Source organism: Anastrepha ludens, chromosome 2 (genome assembly GCF_028408465.1).
Source record: "Anastrepha ludens isolate Willacy chromosome 2, idAnaLude1.1, whole genome shotgun sequence".
NCBI classification, from domain to species: domain Eukaryota; kingdom Metazoa; phylum Arthropoda; class Insecta; order Diptera; family Tephritidae; genus Anastrepha; species Anastrepha ludens.
The window spans coordinates 130,501,669-130,517,245 of record NC_071498.1 but is presented as its reverse complement, the minus strand read 5'-3'; the positions used below and the strand labels follow the sequence as shown (position 1 = coordinate 130,517,245).

Sequence of the window (15,577 nt, the reverse complement as noted above, 5' to 3'; positions counted from 1 at the left end):
GCTGGCTCGTAAGGTTTATGCGAATGGGCAACAATTTAAAGACAAAAATACTTCAATTCGAACTATTAAAACGGCCTGGTTTGAAATTTCATTAGACTATCTGGAGAATTTGTACAACTCCCTTCATCAACGTATTTACGAAGTATTTTATAAACAAAGTGATAGCAGAAACTATTAAGCTTTAAATAAGAAATGTAAAAAACACAAAATCTCCTATATTTGTTATTATTTTTCCTTATTTAATTAGTGCCTCTATTCAAGTGAACCAATAAATCAAGCACAGTATTACAGCTGCTGAAGTTTTGCTGTATAAAACAGAATCATATTCTAAGCATCTTTATTTTCGAACAAAGTACAGCCTTCACTTGAATTATCAGAAGACCTTGGATTACTACACCAAATACGGTTGCTTTAATAACCATTTTCTTCCATAAAAATGATTGCCTCTCATCAAATGTACCGGACTGTACGTTCCATTAGGCAGTGCCCCATGATGATACCAACTACTATAGTCGTAAAGTCGGCAGATTTAGATGAGGTATTTAGTTCTGGTTAGACTGATGACGGGCCACTTTCTATAGGCGAAGCACATGGAAAAGGTGGGCATCTCAAACAGTGCATTTTGCCCAGCATGTGGAGAGGTGGATGAGACGGCTAACCTCTTTCTGTGCGTCTGCCCCGCCTTTGCTCGAGTCAGGCTAGAGGTCTCTGACACTGATGTGTCGAGAAGCGACCACCTTGGATCCTTTGCACCACAAGATCTACTCAGATTTCTTCGGAGGTCGAGTAGACTTAAAGAAAATTAAAAAGGGAACCCGAGTGCAATACAATGGATTTAATTGTGTCTGAGTGCTGCACTTGCTGGTCTGCCCCGACAAACAAAAAAAAAAATTGATTTCCCACAAATATGAGGGATTAGTTTTTAATTTATAATATAATCATAAAATTATGCAATTACTTTGAAGAAAAAATGTATTTATCCAAACAATTCAAAATTAATAGTTCATCGTTAGTTTAGCTCTAAAAACCTACATCAATTTAAGTAATAATAGCAACTATTTTGTATTTTTAATAAAAACATGAGCTACAAAAACTCACTATGCGTTCGGCCGTAAACACAAATGATTCTTCTAATAGATATACAAAAATACTTTTATACGAATTGCTCATCGTTTAACGAAATAAATTTGGGTTAAAACACTCAAATACTTAGATATGCAAATCGTAAGAACAAAGCCAAACTGAATGCAAAAAAATGCAAATATACAATTTTCTAGAATATCAATAAAGCGTCGCCAAAGTCTGAAATCAATGCCAAGGGTTGAAAATGACACTTTGGAACACAATTCCAATACGAGCGCAGCGCATTCGAAACAATATTGCGTAGTCAGTAATCGTAGATTTTAGTCAGTTAATCTTCGTTTATGGAGTTACTTAAAAGTATTTGAATTTTTTGAGAGTTTTACTAGATGAATTAGATAGATTATTTATATATTTATTACTGTATGTATGTACGTAAACGTTGATAGTTAGAAGTGTCTGTGCATATTTATTTGTATTCGTATGGATTATGAAAGAAATTCTATTGTTTAAACTATGTGTCAATTGTAGCGTATATACATACATATGTTTATGTAAATGTACAAGTAATTATGTATGACAAATATATGTACACCTTAAAGTAAAAGTCTAGTTGCTCGTGTGGAAATATGCTTTAAATGTGTGCGTAGAGTTACTAGAATCGATTTGGTGGCAAGTTAATATTATATAAGATAAATATGTATGTATATTCATTACTCTCCTTGATACCGTTACCTATGTATTTGAAAATTTCTAATATTTTTTGAACCACAAACATCTAGTGTAATACTCCCTCCTGCTATCTGCTTTCGAAGTAAAACCGAGAAATTAAGCAAAAGGATGATGGTATGAGAGTTTTTAGAAAAAGAAGCGACGGGCAAAGAGCAAATTTTAAGTAGCAATTCGAAGCCCAACAACAAAAACTAAAAAGTGTTTTCTCAACAAATTAACTGTAAAAGTGATTTAGTTTTCTCAACTGTCCAAATATTATGTGAAATGGAAAGTTCGACGTGTTCGTTAATGAAATTTTCCCAGCTAGGATTAGCCGAGCGGGATGGTGCATGACTACCATTCGAAAGTGCGCAAGTTCGAATCTCCGTGCATGAAACACTAAAGTGATAGAAAAAGTTATTTTCATATATGGGTCGCCCCTCGGCAGGCAGTGGCAAATCTCCGAGTGTATTTCTGCCTTGAAAAAGCTCCTCATAAAAAACCATTTGCCGTTCGGAGTCGGCCTTAAATTGTGGGTATCCACATTTGTGGAACAACATTAAGACGCACACCACAAGCAGGAGGAGGAGCTCGGCCAAACACCCAGAAACGCAAGTGTTCGCATCCTGGTCCGACTTGACGATTTCAATGATTTTATCGACATTTTTGGCAATTGATGAAGTCTTAGATGAGCGTGGCTCATTTTAGGCTTCATATTACCAGAACATAATTTTTGGAATTATCGGATTTTTGTTGCATTCGATATTTTAAGTATATTGTGTCCCTAAACAGCAAACATTTCTTTGGCAGCCTGCACCGAATTTTCACATTACTGTAGAATGTATCTAGATCTCCCTTTTTTACCTCCATTTTGCAAAGCTGTAACACACAACTGACTTCAGCAAATAGAGAATTATCAAAGAACTTTGAAGATTTGAAATGTAATGTCAGCTTTACATCACACCGATATTTTGTATATCTCATGAGATATGGCTAATGAATTTGCTAGTTCTAAAACTACGGCAAAGCTGAAGTAAAAATCCACTTCATTTTATTCAACTATTTCCGATGCTTATAATGTCGTATTTACACACAGTGACGAGCATAACTGGGTGTATACAATTTTTACCATATTTTTACAATGATTTTCCAGTGAAAACCCAGTTTTTTTTACATATTTTTTTATTATTTTTTTTATAATATAAACAAAATATAAACCAAAGTTGCAAACTTTATAAAAAATTCTGAAAAACTTAAAATATTTTCATCTATATTTGTAAATTTTCTAATCAAAAAAAAATTTTTAGTGACAACTCTTACAATTTTTTTCATTTTTTCATATCACAAGCGCAAATTAAAAAAAACATCGAGTTAATTTTAGTATATATATATTTTTCTTTTTTAAACGGTTTTGCCGATTTTCTTCGAGTCTCGCGGGTTTTTCGTATGTATAACAGCGCAAATTATAAAAAGCAAATAGAGCTAATTGCTTTTTTATTCTCCCACAAGAATTTTATTTTTATATACAATAGAATAAAGGGCAAAAAGCCGTCAGAAAAAAGTTATTAAAACTCCGAGCGATTTTTGAGACCCTCAACACTTCTATTTGTTTTACTAGAATTTCATGAACCATCTTACTGCATACCCAAAAGTGATCTAAAGGTTCAGATTAAAAGTAAAAAAATAGAAGAAAATTTGTATACGTTAGGTTTGTTTAAGGTTAGAGAATTTTATTTATATGGTTTTTTGGTTAAAGAATGGAAACAAAACAAAAAAAAACAAAAGCAAAAAAGTTTAACCTCGAAAACATTGCAGCTATTTATAAATTTTGTTTTTTATTTACAATTCAGATTAAAAGTAAAAAATTTTGATGGAGATTTTTCGAATTTTTCTAAGTCTTTTCTATGGTATTGGTTAAAGAATGAAAAATATAAAAAAAACAAAAACAAAAAGTAAAACAGTTTAGTCCGAAAAATATTGCAACTATAATTATAAATAATTTTTTTTTTTATTTTTTAAAATTCAGAGTAAAAAGTACAAAGTTTAAATGAAAATTTGTTTATAAAGTTTGCAAGGGTAATTTATATGGCTTGGTTAAAGAATAAACAATAAAAAAACACATAAAAACAAAAAAATAAAAAAAATGTTAGCCCGAAAAACTTTATAAATATTAAAAAAAAAATTAAAAATTTAAAACGAAAAGCATTGCAATTACTAAAAAAACAAAATGCGTGTAGCGTAGTACACATAACAGAAGTGAAACTTTCAAGGTAGATAAAGAAAGAGGGAGACACCCGAGAGAGAATGAGAGAGAGAGAGAGAGAAAGAATATATATCTAAATAAATTCACAACATTTGCAGAGAATACAAATGGAAAAAATTTACAAAAAACGGAGAAGGGTCGACCGGTATAGGTAAACGCCGGACACAAACCGCACAAACGCAGCGATTCCAGGGCCGCAGCAATGGCACAAATTACCGCAAGGCAATACCAATAAATCCGACGCCGGAATGGATAGCACTTTATAGTATGCACAAGCACTAGCCAGGAAACGGAAATAAGTGCCGAAAAGTAGGCACCAAAAACCCCCCAAAAAATTGGAACCAAAAAACGCCCCAAACAGTAGGCAAGGAAATATAACGCCAAAAAGTGGGCACCAAAAATATATTTCCTACAAGTTTGCACCAACAAACAAGCACCAAAAAGTAGGCAGTGTTATTTCTCACTAGAAATTAGCAACCACAAGGAAAAACTCAGGAAAAATAGCCTAAAGTGTATCTAAGATATATATAAGGTATAGCTCTATCTCTCTTTTTCCTCTACGTTATATCTTTTTTCTCTCTCGCGGAACGAAAATGCCCAAAACGTTGCATGGCCTTGAAATTTTAACATAAAAACAAAGAATAAAAAAATGTTAACCCGAAAAACATTATAATTATCAAAAAAAATTTAAAAATTTAACTCGAAAAACATTGTAATTATTAAGAAAAAAATTATCATACGCTCAGTTGTGCTCGCTACTGTACGGCACCTCGATTGAATTCATCTCACTTTCCTTCACTACAAACTTGAAAGGGCACGTCAGCTAACTTTTAAATAAATGTACCGACCGAAGAGCTGAACGAGTATTTGAGAGAACGAAAATATTTTTATTGCCATGATAGAGTCAACTGTAAGAGGTTAGTTTAGAAAACAGCAGTAATTCGTGCAAAAGCAAGAAGAAAAACGAAAAGAAATCAGTTAAATGTTTATAGCCTGCACACGAAACAAAAGCTATGAATTATTATCACTCAGATGCCAAAAAAACCGCAAACTCTCACTAGTGGAGCAAGTAATTTCGAATACATAAGTATTTGTATCTGTACAAAAAGTTAAGTTATCTGTACATAAAGTAGTAAAAGTGTTTATAAAAATTACAAAATAATGCGCCTACCACCGAGTATTTGCCAAAAGACTTCTCTGCTTATCAGTAATTTTCTGTTCCTGCTGTTCACGCACACTGTTATGCAAGTACTTTAGCGTAGTTTTATTTCATTTGGCTGCGTAGTAATGTGTGTGTATGTTGTTACTATTTCTTTAGCTTCCAAGCATTAGTGGCTCAAGCATATATATATTATATATTTACATATGTACGTATATTTAGTCAGCTACTTTTCTTGCTTCAGCCAATGTTTTTATGCACAAATGTGCGTGGTTGCATTTAAGCCGCCGTTTGATTGTCGTCACCAGTGTACGTTCGCTTGCGCCCACACCCACTAGTAGCACCAACAGCGCTGTTGCATGTCAAACGAATCATTTTTTGTTTTTGTTTTTGGTATTTTGCATGATGGGGCTTATTGTATATTACGCATATTATTGGTGCTTGTTTGCATGTTGCCATGCCTACCTGTAATGTAATATTTTCGCTTTCCACTTTTCACTTTCGATTTCAATATTCATATAGACCTGCTTCTACTTCTACTTCCAAGCCTTTTTGATCACCTATACACTCACATAAATACTTGTACTTATTGAATTGAGCATGTGAAATATTTACGCTAAAGTGATTAAATTTTTTTTCTAATTCCAAAAAACCAAAAAAATATATTTTTAAATCTTAAATATTTTTCATTTGGATAACTTTGAAATATTAATTATTTATTATTAAAACGTTTTAATTTTGCTTCGGTTTTCGTTCTTACTTTCTGATAGCACTCGTTAAGGTTATTTTAAGTTATTATTTAAGCTAATCTCCATATTAATTACCGTTATATATTTTTATTTTTTATGTTATTATATGAAATTAAAAAAAAAATAATTAAAAAAAACCGCCGTAGCCGAATCGATTGGTGCGTGACTACCATTCGAAATTCGGAGAGACCGTAGGTTCAAATCTCCGTGAAACACCAAAATGAAGAAAAAGTTTTTTCTAATAGCGGTCGCCCCTCGGCAGGCAACGGCAAACCTCCGAGTGCATTTCTCTTCCATTTCTCTCCATTTGTGGAACACCGGCCACAAATAACAGGCGGAGCTCAGCCAAACACCGAAAAAGGGTGTAAGGGCCAATTATATATACATATATATAATTTAAATAACGAGGTTTCGTCTTTTGCCTTTCCATTTAAGTTGAATACGTGATTTTTTTTTTTTTTTGAACTTCATTTATTTAAAAAAACCAGTAATGTTCAAAAAAAAACAAAATTAAATGAAAACAAAGATATTTTCGCCTGTATAAACACAAGCATATGGCCACGCTGAACCGCCATTCGTTCAAGCAAGTTTTCCCAGATTTTTTTGGTTTTAAAGTTTCCGGATACATGCAACAAATTTCTTGGCCACCACCTAATAGGGTGAAATCAAGGTTCTTCAACAAAACTAAAACTAGATAATACTACGACTATCCAACCGTCCCTTCATTTTAGAATTAGTAGCGCTTACGACTGACCGAAAATAGGTTTCCACCAGCATTTAGAGACTGCAGACTTTGGTTCTTTCATGCATCATTCTGCAAAAACCAAAGAATATACAAGCCGTGTCCTCCATTTTAGTTTACTAGCGCTCAGGGTTGACTGAAATCAAGTTTCAAACAGCATTTAGGTGCTGCTTAGGTTCTGCATCATTTTCAACCTTAGAAAGTGTGGCAGATCCAAAAATTAGCAGCCTAAATAAATTATCTAAACAGTGTATTAATGACAAAACATAAAGTTATTAAACTCTCCATGCCAATACTTGGTATGACTATGGATCAATTTCTGCTCTATGTGCGATCTAATAGAATGAGCTAAGTCCAGCCTAACCTAACCTAGCATTTAGAGGGGCAGACTTTGGTTCTTCCGGAGTTGTAGTTTTTTTTGGTTAATAAACAATTCATAGCTTCAAAGTTATAAAGTTAGGCAGTGTTCCACTGCATGGACACGCATTGAGTGTGGTGATAAATGACTTTGTTTTGCCTTTGTTTGCCGCAAGACCGGCCTCTATTGTATCTTTCGGGTAAGATCACCAATGCACCGTTGCATTTTTATGTAAAGGATGATCAATTTAGAGGTATCGGATTTTAAATTGAAATAAAGCAACGAAAATTCAAATGGATTGGGCAGTCTTTATTATTTTTGTGGGGAACCATTCATGACATTTATTTTTTAAAGTTAATTCCTTTCAAATGTTAGCCGCAACTGCGTCGTAATTCGGCCACCCGTAAACATTAATTTTGAATAACTCGCTGGAGGGCTTCGGTCCATATGTTGTGAATAATTTTAGCAATCTTGGCCTCCATTGCCTCAATCAAAGCTGATTTGTCCACAAAGCATTTAGACTTTACATACCCCACAAATGAAAGTCCAAAGACGTGACATCACACGATCGTGGTGGCCAATCCACTGGGCTGAGACGAGAGTTAAATTGGTCACCGAAACGGCGACGCAGTAAATCTATTGCTTTACGGGCTGTATGGCAGGTGCTACTTGCACCTTGGTGGAGGCAAATGTTGTGTAGATTATGGGCTTCAATTTCCGGCATCTGGCATGAAAAAGTCCAAAAGGCGTTTATCAGAGCGCAATAGGGTTCGCCAGCCCATAGGCCGCATATGGTCATTTTGCCGGTGATTTGCCAAATAGCTCGGCACCTGCAAGTTGGCCAGAGCGCGCGATGAGCACTTTTCATAGAGCATCAATTTTCGTAATAGAATTATACGATTTGTAAACGTTGTTGAGCCGTCATCATCTTTCCATGATGAAATGGCAATGAATACTGAAAAAATTATGCATTTGGTTTGCCAGTAGTCACGATTGATCTGTCAAAAGAACCCTATTAGAAAAAGTATTTCCAATCTGATCACCCTTTATATCAAACTTCTCAAAATATTAAAACTATTACTGCATTGAAACTGCATACTTTTGAATAAGTATGGCATTATCCTGAGAAATGTTCTATGCGAAAATACGCGCTAGTTCACAAACCAGACCTTGTTTAGGTTGTTTTTTATTCTATAGATTCTCAAACTAAAAACGCCGCTTCTTTACCTTCTCAATCATTTCAATAAACAGTTATAGGCATTTTTTTTTAAATTTTTTTTTCTAATTTTTTTTTGTTAATTTTCTTAAATTTCATTAAAAATATGTAGTGCAATATTTATCCTACAATTTTTCCGCAAATTTTGTTTCTTATCCCGTCCGAACTCCAAATAAAATACAATATTATTTTAAACTACATAATTTTTAATTCAAGAGTTCTATTATTATTTTTCTAGCTATCTTAAGTAAAGTCTTAAAAACAGAAAACTTAATTTTAACATAAAAAATAAATATTAAAAACAAAACAAAAACAACATTTAGCAACGTAAACGAAAACGCTCTTGCTCCTATTTATTTGCTCACTCATTGAAGTTTTAATGCAAAACAAAAAAAGACTAAAAACCAATCAAATAAAAAACAAGCAAAATTGCAAGAAATAATAATGAAATTAAAAAATAAGCATCGTTTTTTTCTGAGTATGCTGATTAGTGAATATCTTACAGATGATTTCCATCCAGCACCCACATTTACGCCGCCAGAGCTGCCCAAGCGGGTGCATGTGCGCGGATCAGTAACGGGTAATAAAATTATACGATATACTACCACACACAATTCCTATGTGCATACAAACATACATAAATTCGAAAGCATTTCTTATTCACCCGTACTGATTACAAAACATCAACTCTCATTTTTCATAAACTGATTCCATTATATCTTTTTTTTTCTCATGCATAATCATACCTAGAAAATTCATTGAAAAGTATTTGTTTAAAAGGAAGGAAAAGGGATTTTTTCAACATGCGGTCAAGCGAACTTACTAAAAAACATAAGCGAGCAGCATATAAAGAATTGCATTGTATATATCAATGAATTATAAAAATGTCATAGCAAAGTCAATGAAAATATTGTTTTTTTTTTTTTAATTTAGTTTTAGTTTTAAATTTTTGTATTGCTTAACAACATATGCTAATATTTTTCGTTATAAATTGTGTTTTATTTCACAATTCGAACTATTAGGAGCGGGTTAAAGTGAAACTTCGGTAGCTAAAGTAATATCCGTTAAGCACTTGCAAGTTTAGCTTTCTTTTCCTTTACAGTTTTCTGATGAGGTACATAGGATAGGATAATATGAATGGCTGCCCTTGCAAGGGGCCCACATGGACAAAAAATCCAAAAAGGAAGAATGGACTTTCGATTACAGGATGACGACCAACAATGGTGTGATATTTAAACCCGCAGTAACCGCAGGTGTAGCGTAGAAGTGAGAGCCAAAATGTCTAAATATTTGCTCTATGAGAGCAGGGCAGCCGAGAAGAAGGTGATGATATGCTTCCACCTCGTTCCCCAGACAACTTCTGCTGAAAGGACTTGCAGCAATACTAAGATCAACCGCATAGACACTTAACGGCCAATGTCCGGTAAGGTTACCTACCTTCTCCTAAAACTCAGCAGAAAGGATCTGAGATAACTGGTGGTTGTAATCACAGGGCACAACGCCTGAGATCAGCATATGGCTGTCATGGTGACGACAATGCAGAGCATTTTCTCTGTAGCTGTCCCGCATTTTCCAGAATCAGACTTAGGATATTGAGTTGCGATATACTGAGTATTGATAAAGTTCGTACTCTCCCGCTTCATCAATGAATCCAAGAGATTTGTAGACGAGTGACCTTAAACTAATTTATCCGTCTTATCACCCATTTTTTATCTTTCCTATCTCTATTCTTTCTACAGAAATCTATCCGGGTGTAGTACAATGGTCTCCTGACGGAGTGCTTGGACTTGTCCAACCCCCGACAAATCTAATCTAAACTAAGGGTACCTACCAAATTCGAGAGCTGCCAAGCGCTTGCTGAGTTGACGCGAGGCCTTAAAGGAACTCCAATCCTCTAATTTTGCCATGAAACCATCTCCAGGGTTTCCCGTGTAGCCAACTCATCAGCCCAGACGTTGACTGATATAATTAAATGCCAAAATTAAGCTAATTGACTGTGCGACTCTATAAAGGACAGAAGTACCAACATTCCAACAAAAAATGTAGACATGTGTGTAGCGCACGCTTTTTGAATGTATATGGCGTGGCAGAATTTCTAAGCCATCCTCTGCTTGATAGTGTCGTGATATCGAGGGGATTCATGTGTTAACTTACACAAGCGTTCAAACGATTAGACCATTCAGCCATTGCAGCACGCACAGTTTTCATGGAAATTGACGTCGCTGCTCGAACCAAAGATTGTTGAGATGTCCAAATGTCGGTGAGGTCTTTGACAGGCCATGTTCTATAATTCTGACCATAAACTGTAGTCCAATAGATTCAGACCTGGACTTCCACACGACCAATCGTCTGCGACTATGAACCCAGAAATATTGCTTTTTAGCCACTGGTGAGTGAGTTTTGCCTTATGGGCTGTAGCGGAATCTTGCTGGAAGATCCAACGCTCTCCATTGAAGAGTGTACTGCTCAACTGCTTCACCATGCCTTCTAAGACATCCTCCTGATACACTTTTGCCCCGCTCTTAACCCCATTTTCGCAGAAATTAAGAGATTTAACACCTTAACGCTTTAAGACACTACCCGCTAAACCATGGATGATGGCCACACTGAAACCTTGGAACAACATTTTTTGCGTCTTTAGAAATTTTAGCATAGATTTTGTTGTTTTGTTTATTAAAAACTTCTTCAACAGTGAACATTTTCTCACCTATAAAAAAAAAAAATATTTTCATGGTCGTTGACCGCGTGCCACCGAACAGCTGCTGGCATCTCTCGAGCCTAATTTTATTCAAGCGCGTTGATGACCAGTTGAGTGACGAAAGACTTCCATGTAAAGATTATCTCTACTTAGTCTTGGCATGGATCTGGTCGATACATTTATTTCCCTGGACATGATTTTCTGGTTTCTCAGGGGATTACTGCGAATTCTTTCTCGAGCGGCGTTTATGGCTGCACTGGTTCGAACGACGCGAGAACGACCACTTCTTCTTCTGTCTGTCACTTCAGACATTTGGGAAAAACAATAGATCGTGCAGCACTCAAATATTCCCGAAATATTAAGTGTTTCAGCAATGCGTAAATCTCAATTGCACTTTTACCACACTTTTCTTATGCAATCACTGCAATGCGCTTTCCCTTAGCTCCCCACTCCATCGTTAACAACCGAAATTTGCCACGAAACTGAGTATAATTTACGAGTAGACAATACGAGTGCATACGAACAAAAGAAACAATAACGGAACTTTCTTCTGCGATTTTATGGCAAGACTAAGTAGTTCTGAATAAACTTCTCACACGTCTGTTCTGATTTTTGTTAGACATTAGTGTATACATAAATAAATAAATAAAAGTGTTTTTAAAAAGATACGAAGATAGCCCATCTACAGCAGATTTGGTTGATGCCTTTAAGGGGACAAATACCTGTAGACGGCCATATTTTCCCTGATTTTCATTACAAGTATTTAAAATGAAGAAGTCAATATATTTTTTTTTTCAAAATTGGCATACAGTTAATTTATACATTAAAATAAATAAATTTTTTTTTTTTTAATTTTAATTATTTAAAATGGCGTATGTACATTTAATTTTTCCAGGAAGGTCGCAGCGGGGCTTCTCAATCGGCGGGCTTTGTAGCATCGGCTCAGTGACCTGAACACAAAAAGCCAAAATTTTTTTTGTTTATTAATATCATAATTTCTATATGAATTAACAATAAATGGGGGAAAAAATCGCGGAATTATTTTTTCAAAAAATTTTCGAATTCTTGTATTCACATAGAAAGTAATATCATAAAAAAGATGTGTGCAAAATTTCAGGGAGATCGGTCAATAACTTTGCGAGTTATAGTGTACGCCAATTCGAAAAATTTAGTTTAAGGAAAAACGCGTCTAAAGTCGGCAACGTAACTATACCTCTTCCAGCGCTCGAACGCAAAGAATAGAGTCGTCACGGTTGACGTTCTATAATATAAGAAATACTTAAATTTACGTTCTACAAATTTTTGACATATTCTTAAGGGGTTACATGGGTTTCGTCGGGTAAAAAAAGGCCTATTTTCAATATTTTTTTTTTCTATGTAAAAAATTATTTATTTTATTCAAACTTTTTTCTGTCTTATAGATACATATTTAAAGAAAAAAAATTAAAATTATATCAAAAAAAAAAATTAAAACTTCTCCATTGTGACGTCATTTCCGGTGACCCCTCGAAAAAAGGTGCGTCCGTGTTGTCAGCATAACTCCTGACAGGATCATCAAAAATGGAAAAACAAAAATAAGTGCTTAAGTTAAACTCGAGCTTGAACGAAGAAAAGAGAAGAAAAGTAAAAATTGGAATTTTGGTAGACATTTTTCCAAAAAAATGAAAATTTCGGTCAAATTTGCTTGACATTTTGTTTTTTTTTTTTAAATAGTTGTAATTGAAAAAAAAACAAAATCCTTCGTTCAAGCACGAGTAAATTGTATTTCAGTAGTTTTCGAGAACATTTGACAACCGACTTTGAAAACACAGTTCCGAGAAAATCGGGTAAAGTTTTGAATAACAATAGAAGTGGCTTGGAGCGCACACATTCCAAAGGCTGTATCTCCGAATTTATTTTTCGGATCGACTTGAAAATTTAGGATAATATTTCTGAGATGTTGTAGAAATTAATAAGTCAAAAAAAAAAATAAATCGATTTTTTGAAGCAACGAAACCCATCTAACCCCTTAAAGGATTATAATATTTTATGAAAAAAAAATTTTCTTATCGAAATTTTACAGGTATCTGTCCCCTTAAAACAGCATTTCGATTTTTATTTTTTTTTTTGTAATTTGTAAAAAAATATGTTTTTAAAATAAAAAAAAAATAAATGTTATAAAAAATAATTTTCATTGATATATTTTAGTTTCTACGCTCATGACATTTTTATGATAAATCATGTAGAAAATATTTTTACCTCAAATATTTTCATAACTTCATTAGGACCAGTTCTTCGGCAAACAATTAAACAGAGACACATTTCTTATTATTGTCTTTAAGTTGTGTCGTTTTTCTATAATTACGTATATTTTCTTCTATTTCGCGGTGTACAAAGTATTTTTATTTTTAAAATATCCTTCAAGTAGCCCCTCAAAATATGCTATTAATTAGCGTCATATAAATAAATAAATATTTGTTAGTGTTAACTGTTTTTGTTTTTCTTTAGTTATTTATTTTTTTTTTTTTTTGTTTTTTGTTATTGTGAATTGTATTTGTTGTTATATTTTTCCAATTTATTGTACCATATAACCGGTTACTTTCATATACCAAATAGCAAATAAACGTTCACTCGTGTGTGTGTCTACTATCGTAAAAACTAACGAGTAATTAGCAATCAGAATTTCAACTTTATTCGTGCAAACACTTGAAACTTACTCGTTCTGTCACTTGTGTAACTAAAATACTCGTACTTGTACTGGTACTCTCATTGTGTTGTATTTAAAATAAATTAGTAATCGTATTTTAACTGATCTACTTCTTTCTATAAAACCAAAACAAAAAAAAATATGCTTGATATTTGCTCTTCTAACTAAAATTTAACTAATATTCGTACAAATTGAGTTCATATATCTATGTATATAGCTACTTTAAATCAACTATTCATAACTTTTTATGGTTTTTTTGTTTTTGTAATAACCATTTTTCTTAACATTCGTAACATACTTTTTGACATTTCATTGATCTCTATTTCTTGATCTCTTCTAAATAGTACAGTAATAACACCCAATTCGCAAAAATAAGATACTGCTCCACATAGTCGAAAACTATAGCATTTTGTGTCTCACTTTCTTTTATCCCTTTCGAAAATTCCCTTTACTGTTTAACTAAATAGTGTTCCGAAAAATTCTAAAATGTCAAACAGTCTGTAAAAAAACTGTTGTAGATAAAATTTTAATGCTAATATTCTCAAATCTACAAAAACAACAACACGCCAGTGTTAACGCTCACACGCTAACATACAAACAAACAAAAAAAAATAAAACAAAAAATAAAAATTAGTAGCACTCCGTAAATATGTATAATAAAAACAAACTGCTATTACGTTCCTTTCAACTATTTAGTACTAAATTAGTACTCGTTTTTATCTGCCACACAATACTAAATATTTGAAAATTTAATTTTATGCTACTTGTTTGTGTTGCTACAAAAGGAAACACCAAATTATAGACACACGCGTACAGAAATGTTTGAAAATTTACCTTTCTTTTCGAACTAATCACCACAAAAATAACCAATGCCTATTTTTCTAAAATATGTTTTTTTCTGTATATATTTTTTATTGCTTGGGTGGTGATTAGGTGACATGGCGCGCGATAGAGAGGATGTGAACCGTAAGTATCTCAAAGTGTTGTGTGTTGTAATTAATGTCGGAATTCAGGCAACGGTCGCGAGTCACTATTAGCGACCGCATAGCACTAAAGTGACCTCTGACCCCTGTTTTGAGCCAGAAAGGAATTATTCGAGACACCTTGTCTTCTGCTTTCGAGATTTTATTGAGTCAACAACAAATTTTTTTTTGGTCACCCATTCTGCCTTTTCCCCATAGTGATAATGCTACTGGGGTATATATAAAATTTTCTGCTTTCTGCGAGTACCTCCATTTTAGAACGGTATACTATAATTCACAACTGGCTTCATCAAGCACACAATGATCAAAGCACTTTTTTTAGACGTAATGTCACCTCCAAAGAGCCATATTAGATCGTAAGAAATGGCTCAAGTGAAAAATATTCAAAACTCTTACTTCACCCAAATTTTTGCAAATATTGATGGTCAAAAGTACCTAGAAAGCAGGTTAGATGGTTATTACTAATTGCGCTACTATAATTGCGGTAGTATCTAGGGGTGACTATCAAGCCACTAATAGTGACTATTAACTGCTGTCTGAATGTCGACAAGAGTGTTTATCTACCTATAGGAGTTCCACGGTAGCCAGCGACATCTTTTAGAAATAAGTTGCGTAGCAAAATACTAGGTAATTTAGCTTAAAAAGCTTTTATCTCACGTTCCGAATATTTCTGCTTACTTTTAGCAATTTTTTTTTTTTTTTGTTTTTGTTTTCTTTCGACTTTAGCAATTTTTGAGTTTTAAATCAGTAAATAAAATCTTTTCAAAATTTATAATAATAATTTAAAATTTTATGTTATTTTATTATCAACAACTGATTAATAGTTGTGTCTGTAAGTTATTGTGTTAGTCCTCAACACTTTAAGGGCGAACAAGCATAAAGTACTAAGTCGACTTGATACAATGTGTATACATATACATAAAGGCGGATCA

General features: G+C 33.6%; 1 protein-coding gene across 20 annotated transcripts in view; it reads left to right on the top strand.

Annotated features, from left to right (window-relative positions):
• The window catches only part of LOC128855325 (calcium-activated potassium channel slowpoke), a 307,274-nt gene that overhangs the window by 264,115 nt on the left and 27,582 nt on the right, over positions 1 to 15,577 (top strand). For 16 of the 20 annotated variants that reach the window (XM_054090145.1, XM_054090144.1, XM_054090139.1 and 13 more), the window contains 2 exons: positions 8,784 to 8,858; positions 14,596 to 14,628. The exons of 2 other annotated variants lie outside the window; for them this stretch is intronic. In XM_054090145.1, coding sequence (XP_053946120.1) covers positions 8,784 to 8,858; positions 14,596 to 14,628 — 108 coding nt within the window. The remainder of the gene's footprint in view (positions 1 to 8,783; positions 8,859 to 14,595; positions 14,629 to 15,577) is intronic. 2 more of the 20 variants (XM_054090154.1, XM_054090155.1) reach the window with 1 other exon arrangement.